Below are 17903 nucleotides of genomic sequence, written 5' to 3' on the forward strand. Positions count from 1 at the left end.
GACTCATCGTCAAACGAACGTCAAAGACAGTCTATCAACATGACCTTTAATTCTCTTAACCTAAGGGCTGGGCAGCTGTACGTTTGGCCGTATGATCACACCTTTCTCTTATACTCGCCGCGTTGAAAAGCCATCGTCTTATTTGAGCATCAAAATTATGTAATTTAGGTTTTTAAAACTGAGCGTTCAATACGATTTTAACCTGAATAGATTCTTCCATACTTCGTTATGTATTGCGAATTTTTCCGTTGGACAAATAGTGACGCTCTTTAACACAAAACGAGTGAGGAAAACATTAAAAGATATTGCACGATTTGGAGAGGGAGGAGGGCAAATCACGATTTTTGCACGATACACAGGTTTTGACACGAATGCGGATGTGGGAGTACAAGGCTCGAACATAAATCGCTTCTAGAACAATCCGTCAAAAAAAAAACTAGCACGACTCAAGGCTCTCGTGCAGCGGGATTCTAGACGTGACAAGGCTGATGCTGGTATGAACGTTGGCATTTAACACAAGCAAAGTACTTCAAGCCCTTCGCTAATACGTCAACAATTAAAAACCATTTGTTTTCTCGTGAAGGCTAATTGTTCGCCAAACCGGAATAAACCGGAGAATAGCAAGAAATTTTGGAATGATCGCGTCATTTGAACCTCTGAAAATTCACTGGAATTATGTTGAGATATCGGCCTTTGACATTATATTACCCTTTCGGATTTGGTCTATTCGATAAACGGATACAAAGTTTAGTGATTAATCATGTGGTACGAACTGAATATGCTGCTATCACACAGTTTGTTTATCGAGTAATTTTTTAAAGGGAACGATTACCTCATCATTGCGGAACAGAATGCGCGTAACATAGGGCATTCGCTTTTCAGTCTACATGTGGATAGTGGACGGTTAAGAATGATTACGTGACAGTTATGTGGATTGGCTACTAGCAGTTTGAAGCGCAGGAAAGTGACAAAATTATCGTTTATAACCTGTGCGAACTATGTCCTTTCAATCTCTTGACATGCATCATGCTCAGCGTGAAAATGTAAATGCTGGTTCCAGCCAAGGAAATGATTTTAAAGTTACAGTGTTTTCTGTTGTCTGTGTTAAACTTTTACTTGATTTTATTTTAACGTGATGTGCTGTGAGCTAAAATTTTTACATCGGTGCTAAACGTTCTCATATCCGCGAAAAACAAGGATTTGGCGCAACACTAGCCATTAGCTTTAGCACGAACTCGGGTACATACGAGAGTCCTTAAAAAAAATCATGCAAGCAAGACGTGACTCAACAGGTTTTCCCCATTCACGATAAAAACGTAAAAAACATGGGACTGCCAGCGTTGGGATGTAAATAATATCGATAGTCACGCTCTTTCGCGCAAGCGGTCTGTTTTGCTCTTCAGCCAACTTCAAACAATAACAAATCAGTAAAACAAAGGGTGAAACAAATTCACGAACTAGCAGCCTTTGTATAAAGCGGGCCATAAGAGAAAAACAATTTCAATTATTTTCGCCAAATCGGAAAAACAGCAAATTTATTTACGGTAAAGCCCCAAACATGTGGACCGATACAAGCTGAGCAGCAGCAATTGAAAACGGACAAAAAAAAACTTGTTTTTAACCGAAACAATGAAGACAGAATTCCTCGTCGATAACGCATAAATTTTTTTTCTCATTATACAATCTATTCATTTTTGTTTTATTCATTTCTTTTTATTCTATAATGGGTATTTCAGTTTCGTTCTAGGTTTTGTCTTCTAAGCAGTTGACGAGACGGCAAGTTTCTTCAAATGTTCCATGAAGACCTGTAAACTGACGTCATCAGTCAAGACCGGAGCTCCTCCATCCTAAAATACCACATTTGAGAAATGTTAATATGTGGCCAGAACATTGCGTCATAGAAAAAAGCCAAGAGTCAAGATGCAAATTGCACAGAACAAAACAGAAAGACCTCAAACCACACCCAAAATAAGAAAAAACAAAGAAGAATCCAAGACTGGGGAAAAATGAATAAAATGAAAAAAATTTTATGATTGGGAAACAAACCGAATGAGTGGGCGCCGACTGCGGGAACGTGCGATGTTTTTTTTTGATGGAGCAACGAGCAGCATCAGGAACAAAAGGCAAACCGGACAAATAAATCAAACCATAAGGCACTAAAATCTAACGTAGCCGATTACATGCTCGGCCAAGCACTTCAAAATATTATTACACGGATTGGATGCAATACTTGCACGACTGGCCATGCAATCTACCCAGCAAGGCAAAAATAAAATATCCTAAAAATCAATCAACTTACCCCGCCGTATGTGAACATGTTGTTGTGAGTTTGCGATGGATTGACTTTGGAGAGGAGGAAGCGGGCTTGTGAGCCTCCGTGCTCCGTGTCAATGTAACGCGGCATAGGGAACCGTGATTGCAAAATATCTTGGGCGTCATCGATCGGGGCTTGCAGCAACTGCTTAAAGTTTTCGTATTCCGGCAAATTTTGATAGCCTGCCGCTCGCCATTGGGCGATCGTCTACCAAAACAAGAATGTTAAACTGAAAATTAAGCTATTAGGGAAATGGTAAAGTACCTCGCCATGGTAAATGACAATCTGGAAAAATGTATCCATCAGCAAGATGCGGTCGGGCTGGATAGACGATGAGTCCAACAGGACCGGTTCGGGTGGACCGTGGAAACTATAGCTGTACAAAATGGGCTGAACCATGATGAGGGCCTGCGTCAGATCTTCACGATTGAGCATATGCCTTCAAAACAATCAGGCTGTAGGAAAGAGTTAAATAGCACAAGACTGGTACAAAAAGTTACCTGTAAAATGTGGTTTCATCCGGGCTATTGTTGAAAACCTGAAGAAATTGTGATCTTCGGAGATGGAACATGAATTGCGGATAGAGGGAGAAGTTCTCTGCAATATTAAAGCTGTTCGGATCGTCTTTCGAATATCCACCGAATTTCTGACACTGTATACCAAAGAAAATGTTAAAGAATTATTTAATTTAATTAAAAAATAAAATGGATTTCGTACCAAGCGAATAAGCATGCGGTCGAGCCAACGAAGGACATCAGGTCCTTCATCAGAATCAGCGCGGAAAGCGGCAAGGCGAGCCATAAGGACGGCAGCCGCTTCCTGGTCGAAGCCGGCCGTAATGTTGGGTAAATTCGTAACGGCATCGGCCCAATTACGAGCGACTGTTGTTACTCGAACACGTTTTTGGCCGCTCGAATGCTGATACTGTGTGATAAATTGAATGTGCCCTCGGCCTCCTTGTGGAATAGGTGCCCCGTGCTGCAATATCCACACAAATAAGTTGGGCAGTTCTAGGTCAGACACCTAAAATAAGATGAAACATACCTGATTGACGACTTCAAAGAACACGGCCGGTGTTGTATTTGTTCCTAGAGCACAAAATTTCCATTGCGAAGTGCCTCCAATTCCTAGTTCTGTTTCGGATACGTTTGGTCCTTTGACGTTCATCGAAACACAGGGTCCAATGGCACCGCATACTTTGAGTTCGCGAGACGTCTTCACTTCCAAAAGAGCATTAAAGGCCATTTTATATTCGTTACGAGCATCCTTGGCAAATACGCGCTGGAACGTTTGCTTGAAAAGTGATGAGCCGAAAGAATCTCCCATCACCAAATGGCCGCCAGTTGTATTACAGCACGATTTCATTTCCAGCAATCCAGTTTGATCAAGGGCGCAAGCATAAATGTCGATTGCGTGGCCATTGGCGCATGCACGACTGGCCAATGCTTCGTAATGCTTAGTGGCCTTCTTCATGAACTTTGCGTTATCCTTGTCGATATCGTGATGGGAACGAATGGGTTGCTTCAGGTCATCGTTAACGACCATACCGGGCCCCTGAGAACAAGCACCGCCAGCAAACAGCATGATACGGGCGCCGGTATTTGGGAATGTGCATTCAAGCAGGCCAACAGCAATGGATAGCGCGGACCCAGTTGAGCGCAGAGGACGTTTGCCTTGTGGAACAGGCCAAGGGTCACGCTGCAGCTCTCCCAAAAGATCTGTTAAATACATGTCGCATTTGTGCACTGGCTGCAAGAAACGGCTCGGCGGAAGAACGGACTGGCCGCCAGGTCCTCGGGCACCCATTGGTCCACCCATGGGACCACCTGAACCGGGAGGCATACCGGGTCCAGGTTGGCCAGGCATACCGGGCATTCCAGGCTGACCCATTTGGCCGGAAGGAATGTTGCCACCACCTCCTCCTCCGCCACCACCTTTGCCTAGACCCAGCATGTCCTGTACTTGTTTAGCTGAGAAATCCTTAGTGCCGCGGAAAACGTAGGATTTCGCAATTCCATCGCACCCAAGTTCATGAACCTAAAGAGATAAGTAGAGAAACAATTTTGATTTTACCATCTGTTGAATGAGGAATATTTGGGACTGTAGATGTCACATACCTGAACCATTTTGCCAAATGTAATTAGCCCAATCAAAGCATTTGGTGGCAACAGGGATAAAGACATCTGAAGGGATTCTTTCAATGTCATCAGCTCATCCTCATCCACGCAGGTATCAACCACCAAAAGGAAGATGGGTGGTAAAGTTTGTGATCTCTTTAATAATTAGAGAACATTATTATTTAGTCACTTCATAAATGTTCACTTTATTTACCGTAAGGGTATACTCAATTGTTGAGAATTGTGGGTGCAACTCTGCTGGTGTGTTTACTTCCGAAATTCCAGCATATTGGGGTGGAAACTTGACAGATCATGAAAAAAATTTGAAATGTAGTTAGAAGGTGATTACAAACAAAGGCATATGGTGACTTACCGGATTTCTCTGGAAGCAAAAATTGCAAAGCCACAATTTTCCTCTGTAGTCAACTTGACATAAAGGATTTAGGATTGCTTTACAATTTCCACGTGTGCACATAACTGGGTCATAAGTAATTGCAGGCAAGTCTGTTTGAAATGCAGATAGGCTTTATTTCTTAATTTGGTATAATATTAATTTAGGATCACTACCTGGTTTTTCCTTGAGCGGAGTATATAAACACGCAAGATTGACAACAAGCCTTGTGGCTTCCAGTCTACTTGATGGCCATACATTCCATGAAAATCGTACGCCATCCCTGTCTTCGTTCTGTTGTATGTATTCTTGAAAGGTCGCCATGACTAGAGACCAGAAAATTAGGGTTATTATATAATGTAAAAACCTTTCACCAACTGCTATGTTTGGCAGCAAGGGTAGGGACAATAATAAGTATATAGAATAAGAGACTTAATTTAACGATTAAGTTACCAAAATGTAGTCACACTTGGCCTCTTCGAGGTGAAGAAGTTTCTACCTTAATTACTTTAATAAATATTAAACTTGAAGATTTAACACGAAAAACTTTAATATCAGACGTAGTCAGAACACGACTTAGACGTCAGCCGGCTCGAAAACTTCCACGTATCTCTACATGTTGCCAAGTCGCACAAAAGCGATTTTCGCCAGAAATTCAACCGTTATCAAATGACGAATATAACGTCCTCGGGCTCTCGATTCTCGAGTGCCTTATTTGTTCTCACAGTTTCACGTTACTAACACTAAAAGAGAGGCATTTTTAAAAAGGCGAAGCGATACAGAAGATACAGAGCGAGCTTAAGTGTAGAACTATACAGGAGGTATATGTATCTGGGCACTTTGTAACTTCAATAACTCCAAATGAGTAAGGATTCAAAGGCATTAATCCGCCAAACTTCACTATGGATTGGCAACGCACGTTGTGACGTGTCATTTTTGCTTAATCGGTTCGTCGCGTTCGTGTAACGTTATGCTATACCTCAAATGGCGGTCCAAGTTTACTGGTCATCAGGCGGAGAATATAAATCATTACTGTGAAAGGTTATTTGTCAAGCTCCAACAGCTCGTCATTCACAAGTAGAACAATGTTTGATCTTTGTGGGAATCGTGTTAAGTTTTCAGAACAACAAGGTTTTTGAACAAAGCTTTATGAACTTTGCTTTTCCTGTGATTTAGGAATACTTTAGAAAAAGAAAAGAAGGCGTTTAACGTTCTACTGTAGTCTTATAGCTCACCTGCATACAACCCGATGAATTAATGGTGGAACGAAGAAGTCATGGGGGCGGAGGTACCCATCTTGAGCCCAACTAACTATGGATGGTCACTCTCCCGAGACTTCTCTTTCACTTTCTCGGAAATTATTTTATAAATGTTTGAAATAAATAGAATGCCGTGCGAACTCGTTACTTAGAATTTTTGTTTTTGGATGTAATAACCCTTGGACTACTCTGATCTTCGGAGTACGACTGCTCACGAATCAAATATTACATGATTAAAATATATAATTTACACGTCCCTCTCGTTTGTTCTTTAATTTTCATCTGCGTAAAACAAGTGAATTTTTGCTCTAACAGTAATTGGCTATCGCCACTCCTGAGACCGTCTCTTGAGATGTTTGTCAGTCTGATTCGATTCTCATCTACCATATTATTTATTTAATTTCACTCGTGTTGCATTTCGAATTCTAGAATCTACCCTTTTATCTAGGTGCAGTTGTTAACACATAAGGGCATCAAAAGAAGAAGAAAGACGGCGATGTTTAATTTAGTTTACCCTACGGTGTTAGACGCGCGCTAATTTTGAGTGTCATGTTGCAAATCATTTTTTATGAAATTGCAGAGTAAACATTGCAAATCAAAATCATTCTGACGGTTCCAATGCAAATTTCATGTTTGCGTTTTATCCAATTATTCCTCTGTATTCCATCCACCAGTGCCTGCTGTATATAAGGTGCGGGATTCTTACTCAATTCTGCAGTCGGCGTTCCAGCTCAACCAGCCAACCTAAAATTTCAAAACTGAAAATATTGTTTTAATGCGATGGATTTCTTTGTTTTGTTATTAGCCACTTGTTGTATAATATTTCAAGGAAATGCTCAATACCAGCCGTATAGTTACAACAACTATCAATATCCTAACTATCCGATGGCTGCTATGCCAATCCACCACTTGGTTCCGCAGAACCGCTTCTTCTGGACATGGACATCAACGACGACATCAACTTCAATCTCTACCTGCACTGTTTTTACTAGTGTGAACTGCCCTGGTCGCCGTAAAAGGTTCCTAATCGAAGATTTAGACCCAATCGAACCCTCTCCACTTAACAAGTGAGATCTCAGAAATGTTCTGTCTAAAAAAAAAGGCCGTTTATTTCTTAATGTTTAATTCATTTCAACAGGGTAGAGACCACCCAGATTGCAACGGAGCTCTTCGACAGGAAGGCACGTGAAATTGATTTTGAAACGGCATTTTCGGCAGACTCATCGACCTACGAAGTTCAATCCACCTTGGGCAATCCTAATTTCTTCTATGGCTACAATCCCTTTTTTCGCGAACCGGTCAACAACCTAGCGATGGGTCCCCGTTTCTTCTTAAAGGTCACTACTTCTACGGTCACCACGGTCAGCATTTACACTTCGAGGCCAGTTTGCTACTCGGGAGGTGGCTACGATCAATGTTAATTTAAAAACGAATGCCAACAGCTTCGTGGACATTGTTATATTAGCGCAGGATTAAGGCGTTTTAAATTAAGGATTTATCTTTTTGTAGTAGAATGCGTAGCAATACACGATGTTAAGTAATGGTTCAGAAAGCGAGAAAAATGGCAAACGTTTAGACCTTGACACGTAAACATACAATCAATCCCGAAAGTGATATTAGCGAAAACTTTTGGTAAGGAGCAAAAGTGTTAAAAATAGAATTAGATTTATTATCCAATATAATTAAGTCGTATCGCATAGTGACACGACTCTTGTGGGAGTACACGAAGTGTGATCAATACATTTTACATTGAGTCTAAAGGCCTCGTTTGTAAAGTGTGGCGGATCACTCACGCTACATTGCGTGACGACATAGTTATCCCGAACGACCAGCAGATGGCTGGTTTCCAATCGATAGCGGATTATTCAACGAAGCATTATTACGCCATTCGTGTTGAGGAAAGCAAAAATATTGACCGCTCTGTGCATTCCGTACGAGCACGCCTTTAAACTTACCCTTAAAAAACGCAAACCCTTATCGAGCGACTTTCCCAAGCTTCGATGTATACCATCACCGATGGGTACGATTTCCAAAATTTCAAGCGCTTTCGTTGTAAAATGAAAAAAAAAGATGTTCCATTTCGAAAACGCATTAGAAAGTACGGAACTCTTCAGGGCGAGAAACAGCAATGGTTGTAACTATTGACGATATCATCGTCCTTGTTACACATGTCATGGTTGCCTTGGCAATCATTTAGAAAAAAAAGATGGACGAGCTAGTAAACGATGCCTTCTTCGTTGTACTGTGCGCAAAAAATTGTACAAGAACTTGATAGCCCTTCAGCAAAAATCCAGCTGTGCTGAACACCATGAACCGGCTGCTGACTGGACAAAAGCAGTGGAGTGTAGGGATAGATCGTACGTGTATTCTAGCCCGTGTGTGTGGGACTAGATCCTGTTGTGGAGCCAGTTAAAACACAGCACACATTGGTTTGTCTATTAATAGGGCTTAAACTACTGCCTTGTCCGACCACAGTTTCTCTGCTGGCCAAGAAAAAAACAAAACATAATCTGGCAAAGTGTAAACAGCATACAATAATTGTTGTCCAATTTTTTCCTGTTCTTTCTCTCTTAATGGCTGCACATTACACAGATCAATAGTATGCATCCAGCCTTGACTAAATAGGTTCGGATGTAGGATTTTCACATTAAAAAAAAAATGACTTTCGTAAATAGCTGAGGGGGGCGTCTACTGCATTATATCTACTAGTTTGGCAAGGATCGATATTGCGAGCCTCACCACCGCTACATCGAGGCAGTCAACGAGACACTTAAGCACACGGGAGAACGTTCCCAACTCTGCCGAGATCAATACCGACTTCTCTCTTTGTGTGTGTGTTTTGTTTTTTTATTTTAAAATACGTGCCCAAACTCTTTTTGGTCCGAAAAAGTTGATGATGAAATGATAATCGCATAGGATTGCCGCAGATGTGTAGAACTCATAATTTTTTTTTTTTGTTCTTGTTGAGCAAAAGTCAGCTAAATGTCTTGGTAGATGTATCGTTGATTTGAGACTGTCTCTATTTATACGCCTCCAAAAGTATTCGGTGGGTGGAACCTGAACTATCTCGTGGCGAAACGAGATGCCACTATATCTTCACATAACCCAAACGCCATCGTTCGAAGAAAAATAACGGGCATTTTCCTATTTTCTCGGGGATTTCTTGTTGTTTCAATCTCGTCAGGGTCCCTTTTTCCTGGTTGTTCTTTAAGGTATATTTATATCACATACACCGAGCGCGCCCTCCCTACAGGGATGGTGGCACACGCGTGACTTTGAAAATGAAGGACCCCCCTCTCTTTTCGCCCACTTTCTCCTTTGCTGGATGTCTGTATAAAATGTAGGAGAAGAGGGCACAAACATCTCCGTCTGTTGCCTTGGTTGAGCCGAGAGAGCCGATTCAAGTTCAAAAAATAGCCTTCCGCTGCAGCTCTCATGAATGTCTACCATTTCCTAGTATGTCTCCCTTCAGTTGTGTATCCCATTTTCGTGTTACCAACCAACCTGCTCTGTGTCCAGAACTCTTCCAGCTTGGCATTGGTTTTAGTTTCTTTTTCCCAATATGTATAACAATCGATTCAAGTGCGGGAGGGACAGCTGTCCCGTCATGCTTTGATCAATCTTATGGATGAGCCTCTACTTCTCTATGAATTCATTTGAAGCATATAACAGATCAGCTAGGACAGACAAAGGAAAAATGGTGGAAGTATAGGAGATGGATGAAAAGAAGAAAAAACACATGTGCAAACAAGCGTGACTGGGGGAGGGGGGACAGGAAGGTCGTAAGGAAACGGAAGCCTCTTTGCAATTGGCAAAAGAAGCCAACGACGTAGTTCTGATCCATTTTAGCGATGGCGTCTGCATTATTATAAATAAAAAGGCCATCAAAATTCACATCAGAGCTTGCACAATTCATGAATGCCTCTATCATTTCGCCTTCAGATAGAATGATTTGAAGAAAGAGCTATGAGAAATGTTCGCGATGTCGTCGACCTGCTGGATATGTTGGAGACGGGCACGACAATTTTATTGATTTCTGCTAAACCTGCCAAAGAGTACGATAAAAGGGATTCCCCATCCTTGTGTAGACTATAAGGAATACAATAAGTAGTGCAGCCATACAGTTTTTGCTTGTTTCCATGCAAACAGTTGAAATACATTGATCAAACGCAATGGTATACTAATTGGCTGCTGTCCTGCTGATGTGAACTGGAACTTCAATTAGAAAATTCACCTGTCCTGGGTTGATCTTTGACTGTCACTGTGCAAAGAATGATATTTTCTGTTTTTCAAGAGCCAAAAAAGACAAGAGTATTGTTGTCACGCTATTTTGCCAAGACGGACCTCGTTCGTGCTCACAGGCCGGGCTAAAATTGGATCACCGGGAACTTGCTCTATCTTTCTTTTTTTTTTTTTTTTTTCCTTCTCATTTTCACCCCCGTCCGGCTCAGCATTTCCTAACAAATGGCAAACATATCATCTATATTTTGGCTAAATATATTTGAAGTGGATCAGCTCTCTTGCCCCCTTTTCATGAACGAAATCTTGATGAGATTAGCCATTGGTGCAATCCTCAAATACAAGTAAATACACGCTATGGTGCGTGATGATTTGATATGGAATTTCTGGGATCCGCATTTTTTTTCATGATCCATCGGCTGCTGCGCCGTTGCCATTTTTTTTCCTCTTTATTCCGTATTATTATTATTCTTTTTTTTCCCCTCTCTGTTTGTATTCTCTGGCTACCCTTTCGGGCTAGCAAAGAGCCGCTCCTTCCGATTTCGAGCATCGGATTGGTCCCGAACATGACTGACGTCAGCAGACGCCGGAGAGAGGAGCGCGAAATGGCGCTGCTGGAGGGATCCCACCCTCCCGGACCGAGTCGACAAGGTTTTACCCGATTCGGATCCTCTTCACTCTGTGTCGGTGATCACTACTGTTCGCTCCGCAGGCAAGTCCTCTCTCTCCCCATTCTTATTTATTCCTATTTAAATAGTATTCAGCTGTTCTTTTTTTTTCTTTTTGTTTGAGTTGATGTATCGATAGTTGAGAAGCGCAATTTCCAATCATGTGGTTCGATGACATCTGATCGACATTGGCTGTAGAGTGTTTTGTTTTTTGCCTACGCACTATTTTTCAATTGGACACCGACAACGTTTGAATGTCGTAATGCGAGTATCGACGGAAGTGGGACGGTTGTGGTCATCATCGTATGGGGCATATCGACGATGTTGTGGCTCATATTGAAGCCAGAGATATCGCGTAGACAGCCTACACCTACTCTCTGATGGTGTTCATTCTCTTAAGGAATTCAATTGGCGCCACTTCATCCTCCCACCATCCAGTATTCCTTTTTGTGTGTCGTTAATAGCTTTATGCCCGCAGGTAGATTGTTATTCTGGACACGTAGGCCGTTTTTTTTCTGTCACCTTCTCGAAAGAATTCCATATTTTGTCGTTTAATTCTTTAAAAAATGGCTGGAATGGTTAGAATTCGAATGGCTGTTAATGAAAAGATTCACTTAAAGAATTCTTAATTTTAAGACATTTCTAGTTTAAAAAATTCGCGCGTTTTGTGTTTACAGATTCCTTTTCGTGTTCTTCCTCGCATCAAGATGGTTGACGCCGCTGTTCACGAGAAATTGGAAGCTGGCTTCCAGAAGTTGCAGGATGCCACTGACTGCAAGTCTCTGTTGAAGAAGTTCTTGACTCGTGACGTCTTCGACAAGCTGAAGGATGTCAAGACCTCCTTCGGATCCACTCTTCTTGATGTCGTCCAGTCTGGTAAGTCCTAACGATCCTGTTAAATGAAGTGATAAAAGTGCTCTCTCAGATATTCAACAGCCAACTGGCTCGTTTAACACTTCCTAATTCTTTAATTAATCAAAAGGTGTTGAGAACTTGGACTCTGGAGTCGGTGTCTACGCTCCCGATGCCGAGTCTTACAGCGCTTTCGCTGACCTTTTCGACCCCATCATCTGCGACTACCACACTGGATTCAAGCCCGGAGATAAGCACCCTCCTCGTGACTTTGGTGACATCGAGACTTTGGGCAACTTGGACCCCGAGGTAAATAAATGAAACGCTTTTTTTTTAATATAGGTAATATTTTACGGTTTATCTCAGGGCGCCTTCATCGTCTCCACCCGCGTCCGTTGCGGCCGCTCCTTGGCCGGCTATGCCTTCAACCCTTGCTTGACTGAGGCCAACTACAAGGAGATGGAAGAGAAAGTCGTTGCCAGCTTGTCCTGCTTGGAAGGTGAACTCAAGGGAACTTACTACCCCTTGACTGGTATGACTAAGGAAGTCCAGCAGCAGCTCATCGATGATCACTTCCTCTTCAAGGAAGGCGATCGCTTCCTCCAGGTATGCACATCTCGTTTTGATTTTGTTCAACTTTTGAGGACGAGCTAAAATTGAATTTGAACTTTTAGGCTGCCAACGCTTGCCGATACTGGCCCACTGGCCGTGGTATCTACCACAACGTCGACAAGACTTTCTTGATCTGGTGCAACGAAGAGGATCACTTGCGCATCATCTCCATGCAGAAGGGTGGTGACTTGAAGGCCGTCTATGCCCGTTTGGTCAACGCTGTCAACGACATTGAGAAGAGGATTCCCTTCTCCCACCACGACCGCTTCGGCTTCTTGACTTTCTGCCCCACCAACTTGGGCACCACCATCCGTGCTTCCGTCCACATCCAGCTGCCCAAATTGGCTGCCGACCGCACTAAGCTCGAGGAGACCGCCGGAAAGTACAACCTCCAGGTATGACAAATGTTTTTGGCTGGAATTTATTGAAGAAAAATGATTTAACTAATAATAAAATAGGTCCGCGGAACTGCTGGTGAGCACACTGAGGCCGAGGGTGGTATCTACGATATCTCCAACAAGCGCCGTATGGGCTTGACCGAATACCAGGCCGTCAAGGAGATGTACGATGGTCTCCAGGAGTTGATCCGTCTGGAGAAGGAGGCTTCTTAAATCACCTTCTCTTTCCTAACAGCCCTTCTTAATAATAATATATTATTACAACCATTAGCCATGTGTTAAGATCTGCTTAAAAAAGCGTATTTGAACTGATTACTGTAGATGTGTTGGGCCTCATTTGCGACATCGATTGAAACCGTCAATTTCTTCTCTCTCTATTAAAAGTTGTTGTTGTTGTTGTTGTTGTGATACGGTTTTAAACACACCCCCACGTCATCGAGTTTTGAAAGTCTTTTTGCATCTGAAGAATTCATCATTGTGTGTATATCCACGAGACGGGGCGGGCTGGAAGGCTCTGCAGGATCCACTGCTCGAGATTTCCACTCGATAGTCGAAATAGCGCTGGCTTGTAATCTACTCTCCATTGTAACGAATATTGTTTTTGTGATATTTGATACAATACCAAGAGTGTGCTATGAACGGCACATGTGGAATTTGGAAGGGAAAAGGCTCAAGAGATTTCAAACATGGAGAAAGCCCACGTGTATCAGTCATTTGTTCAAAAAAAACGCAAAAAAAAAAAGAAAATACACAGAAACCATCCTGTCATTCAAAGCGTAACTGTTTTCAATTTCATACTTCGTTTGACTGGAGCCGCATCATCTTTTTTTTTTTAAACTTCCCGCCGACACTCCGTCGCTCGTAAATCGATTATAATGTGAAAAAGGCATCAAATAGGCAAAGCTTTCACTCCGCTTTCAATCTTTTCCATTCAACTTTCTTTACGCCACTAAACGTGATTTCTTATTCGGGACGTGCGTTTTACGAGCAAAACAAAAGGGGGATCGTTCATCCAACATAGGATGGGATAAAGCACACAGCCAACATCAAAATTATTTTACTAATATTTATGGCGACATGAATGAGAATTCCATGTTTGTGTAAAACATACAACTTTCTCTTGGTGCTCGTTCCGCAATTAACATTTTTGCCAACTTTGCGCTCTGCCGACGGTTTGCAATTCTGCGACCAACAGCTTTCCTAAATGATGGTGAATTTCGATAGGACACCGCAAGCCTCGATTCGCGTGTTTGCCTTCGATTGCATATTTTGCACGTCAGCGTTAACCGCATTCAGCCGTTATTCTGGTTCGTTCCAGTCGATTTCAGTCATCTCCTTAATAATAAAGTCGTGCGTAAGATAGATAACCTAAAAAAATACGAGTCAAAATAAAAAAAAAAAAAAAAATGTGTTTTCTCCAAGTGCTGGGGGGTGCCCGCTAAGTCATGGGTTCCAGATGAAATCGAACGACCAGTCATGAGGAAATAATTCGCGTTTGCACAGAATGTAGGTAAGAAACAGCGGCATATTTGAACCTGTATTTTCTATCAGACTTGAATCGCCAATGACCTAAATTGGTAATTGTCACACTGACCAGGTAAGTAGATGGTTCGATGAGATGTCACATAAAAGGATCCTTGTTCTTTTCTATTCTACTTTTACTTCCACAGGGGGGGTCGCATGTGCCGGTTTTTTTATTGCCGTTTCATTTTCTCCAACTGAATTTTATTTTCCCTATCACATCGATAGCCTAAGGGATACGGAAAAAAAACAACAACAACATGCGAATAAAAAAAAAAGACAGTGAGAGTCGATGGAAGTGGGAGTCTCCCACGAAACTTCTAATCGGTATACACACAGGCGAACAAGTTTGCTTTCTCGGCATGTTATCCAGCAGTGGGCTTGCCGTGACGAAGGAGAAACAACAAAAAAACGTTAAAATGCTTTCTCCAGCTGTATCGGTGGCAGTAGTTATTCGACTGAAGGCGGACGAGCAACAACGTGCAGTGCGCTCTTCAACAGACAGCCGCAGGGTCCAATTCCGAGGAATAAAGATGGAACTAACTACCTTCTCCTTTCTCTTCCTGCTCACCATTACAGGTAAGATGGATAGACATAATTTTTTCATTTAAATCTATGCTTCCAATTCAAATTTGATTTCAACGTAGGCGTTTGTGGAAGACAATATCCACTACAGTGGCCACAATCCAGCATCGAACAACATAGAAGAAGCGCCCTTGCGCCAGTAACTCCGTACAATGAGAAAATGGACGCTAGCGAATGGCTGGAATCATTGCTGGGCAGTTTGCTGACTGCCGAACCGGCTGGCAATGGTGAACAACGACCGCAGACAAGTGCGCAGCGTATTTTTCAACGAGAAGCTCGTCCAAGTGTTTCGTTCGTTCAAGACAGTCCGTCTGGCAAGCGAAGATTTTCGTTGGCCAGCATTCGAGTCAATCCAAACAGCGTAAAGAGGCAGCATATTTTTGCTGTTCCAGACATGACGTTGCTCCAACTGGAAAATCCAACGCGATTGCCGACACGCGTCGAAGCTCTTCGTCCCACTGTCAGACCTCCTTTGCCACAACGTCAAAGAGACAATGAATGGCAGCCGGTTAATCATTACAGACAGGAACCTTACGTTCAAGCATTGCGAGAACAACAATATGATTACACAGGCGAGTTATCTTTTGAAAATCCAGCAGAAGAAAGCTCTTCTCCGCCGGAACGTCATTTTGGCGTCGATGTTTACGTCAATCGATATTCAAAAGCTTAATTTTTGTTTTTCTTTTCTGTTTCATTTTTACAGCCAATGTAGAACATATTATCAAAATTTGATCTGTGATTGTACTGAAACATTCCAACACCTGTTTGAGGTACCCTAACGAATGACGCTGGAAGTCAATCCCGGATGCCGTTGTTTGTCCTAAACTTCCCTTTTTTTGTAGTGGTTGTTATGAGATTGCTGATGTTTTTTTTTGCTCATTGCTGCGCGATGATTGAGCTGCATAATTTTTCCTGCATCAGCTTCCATAAAACCTAATGGTTTTGTTAAATAGAATACACATCTATACTTTTGAAAAACGAAAAATGTTTATATTGTCTTGCCTTCAATCTTTCTTGTCACGATGCTCGTCGTTCCATCAACCTGTCGGGCGCATTCTGGGAATTCCGTCCTGACATGTAAAAATAGAATGCTATAGCGCTGCTGGCAACACTGCTATCCAGGATGCTCAAAAAAAGAGAAGAACATTATTGTTGTCGTTTACATTCGATGATACGGTGGCTTTGGCACGGGCTCGTGTAGCGTGAGTAGGCATTGCCAAAAGGGAAAGCAACAATGTTTCACGCTATTTCACGGTAAAAAGTAGGCTAAAGAATTGTAGACGTCTACACGCCTGATTTGAACGCGAATGAAAATGTTGGTTTTAAACTTGCGTTCAGTACATTTTATTGCGTCCCCAGTTAACTCAGTTTCCCTCCCCTGTCTGACATTCATCTCTCGTGAGCGTGTCGCTCCTCGCTGACCGAGTTTCATATTTCCATTGGCTGCGCAAGATACCGCCATGTTGGCTTCCGGCAAGATGATGCATACTTAAGAAAGCGTTAGCTCACAAACCCCAGCAACAAGAAAACAAAGCCTTACTGCGTCTCTCGAAAAATAAGAACGTGAACCACCTATATAGGTTAGCACAGGGAAGAGATTTCCTGGATGGCGTTGCCTTCTACGCTCCACAATTGTCTAATTAAGGTAATAATTCTAATGAAATATATATATTTTTTAATTAATCGTAAAACAAAAAAGTAAAAGGAAGGTTAATATTCGCACCTTATTACGTAGAAAAAGACGTTTTAACACCTGAAATCTTAGGGCCAAAAACAGCACGACAACGTAACAGGGAAAAAAAGTAATAACTGAGACACACTGGCAATAAATGCGTTTACGACGGAATCTGAGCTGAAATGAAGCAACAGCAACAAAAAATCTTTAGTTGTTGCGCCCCTCTTCGGTCAGAAGTCGCGTGACTTTTGATGAATCACTGCCCGAAGGACAGACCATTTTATATGGCAGATATATGCTATGCTCTTCTTTCTGTACGCTTGATCAGTTACAAATCAGTTGGAAGGGAGAAAAGATCCTCACCACAGGAGATCACGTTTAGTCTCTTATAGATATTTATTAGACAGCAAGATGAGATTTCACAGCGTTTTCATTATCTATTGTTTGCTTGTGATCATCGAAGGTGCGTTAATTATAGAAAGAATTGACAGTTTTATTTCTAAAACGTTGTTTTTTTTCAAAACGTCATTTTCAGTTGTGCATCAAGTGACAGCCGATGAGAGTGACCGATGGAATTTTAAACGACCTTTTCAAGCAATTTCCGATATGGTTTTGCGATACCGACACGCTTTCTCCTCGAAAATGTCATCCAAGCGCAAGAACTTTGTCAATTTAAGTGAAAGTCATCCAGCTCAAACGCCGTGGCTATCCGGATTGGCATCGGCTTCATCGGATTGTAAAACAGCACACGTTGATAAATTCTACAGAGTCTCTTACCCATTAAATCAAGCCGTCCGAAACTATTCACCGCACAATGACGAATGGCGGCCAAAAGTTCATCAGCAATTTCGTTCGGTGTGGAGCTCAGCTGACGAAGAAAACAAGGATACCTTGGATGGCAATCAATTCTGGCCAGGGGATAAAACAACGGGTTACAAGGGATTGAAATCCGACAAGGATTCGTACTTGATGGCGCTAGAACATTTTAGATTGCGCTGTGAAATGTTAATGGACCCTTACGACTGTATCTACTCCAGCCATTTAAATCGATTGAAATACAAGTATTAATGAACTTGGTGCTCGTAAAATGTAGCGGAAGCAATCCGCAATAAACCGGATACGTACGAATGGGAAAATGAAAGAGCCAGCGGGCGGAAGGCAGTGCACTCGCGTGTGGTCTCAAATATGCAAAAATGTTGATGCATGTTGGAGTCGTTCATTAGCATTTAGTACATCTGTTTGAAATTAAAGGGACGAGTGCCACGATCGTTG

General features: G+C 42.1%; 5 protein-coding genes across 6 annotated transcripts; 4 read left to right on the forward strand and 1 right to left on the reverse strand.

Moving 5' to 3' along the window:
• Nucleotides 1-1518: 1518 nt before the first annotated feature.
• Nucleotides 1519-5431, reverse strand: LOC130692245 (protein transport protein Sec23A-like). Of its 2 annotated transcripts, XM_057515320.2 has the most exons (12): nucleotides 5276-5431; nucleotides 4999-5148; nucleotides 4805-4935; nucleotides 4646-4732; nucleotides 4432-4587; nucleotides 3359-4351; nucleotides 3032-3292; nucleotides 2815-2966; nucleotides 2579-2753; nucleotides 2300-2521; nucleotides 2047-2064; nucleotides 1519-1847 (listed from the first exon to the last, which is right to left on the reverse strand). In XM_057515320.2, the coding sequence occupies exons 2-12, from the start codon at nucleotides 5144-5146 to the stop codon at nucleotides 1758-1760; spliced, it is 2433 nt and encodes an 810-aa protein (XP_057371303.1). In that variant the 5' UTR covers nucleotides 5147-5148; nucleotides 5276-5431; the 3' UTR covers nucleotides 1519-1757. The 2 variants fall into 2 exon arrangements, with proteins under 2 accessions (XP_057371303.1, XP_057371304.1); XM_057515321.2 differs by lacking the exon at nucleotides 2047-2064.
• A 1387-nt stretch (nucleotides 5432-6818) lies between these two features.
• On the forward strand, nucleotides 6819-7503 carry LOC130692178 (uncharacterized). Its single transcript, XM_057515255.2, has 2 exons — nucleotides 6819-7148; nucleotides 7220-7503. Exons 1-2 carry the CDS (start codon nucleotides 6862-6864, stop codon nucleotides 7500-7502), a joined length of 570 nt encoding a protein of 189 aa, XP_057371238.1. The 5' UTR covers nucleotides 6819-6861; the 3' UTR covers nucleotide 7503.
• A 3416-nt stretch (nucleotides 7504-10919) lies between these two features.
• On the forward strand, nucleotides 10920-13618 carry LOC130692265 (arginine kinase-like). The gene is made up of 6 exons (XM_057515346.2): nucleotides 10920-11032; nucleotides 11666-11864; nucleotides 11971-12149; nucleotides 12207-12446; nucleotides 12515-12847; nucleotides 12911-13618. Exons 2-6 carry the CDS (start codon nucleotides 11696-11698, stop codon nucleotides 13061-13063), a joined length of 1074 nt encoding a protein of 357 aa, XP_057371329.1. The 5' UTR covers nucleotides 10920-11032; nucleotides 11666-11695; the 3' UTR covers nucleotides 13064-13618.
• A 1154-nt stretch (nucleotides 13619-14772) lies between these two features.
• LOC130692179 (uncharacterized) lies at nucleotides 14773-15889 on the forward strand. Its single transcript, XM_059497457.1, has 2 exons — nucleotides 14773-14950; nucleotides 15019-15889. Exons 1-2 carry the CDS (start codon nucleotides 14791-14793, stop codon nucleotides 15624-15626), a joined length of 768 nt encoding a protein of 255 aa, XP_059353440.1. The 5' UTR covers nucleotides 14773-14790; the 3' UTR covers nucleotides 15627-15889.
• Nucleotides 15890-16949: 1060 nt separating this feature from the next.
• Nucleotides 16950-17706, forward strand: LOC130692180 (uncharacterized). The gene is made up of 2 exons (XM_057515257.2): nucleotides 16950-17094; nucleotides 17167-17706. The coding sequence occupies exons 1-2, from the start codon at nucleotides 17043-17045 to the stop codon at nucleotides 17697-17699; spliced, it is 585 nt and encodes a 194-aa protein (XP_057371240.1). The 5' UTR covers nucleotides 16950-17042; the 3' UTR covers nucleotides 17700-17706.
• Nucleotides 17707-17903: the final 197 nt, after the last annotated feature.

Source organism: Daphnia carinata, chromosome 1 (assembly GCF_022539665.2).
Source record: "Daphnia carinata strain CSIRO-1 chromosome 1, CSIRO_AGI_Dcar_HiC_V3, whole genome shotgun sequence".
Lineage (NCBI taxonomy): Eukaryota > Metazoa > Arthropoda > Branchiopoda > Diplostraca > Daphniidae > Daphnia > Daphnia carinata.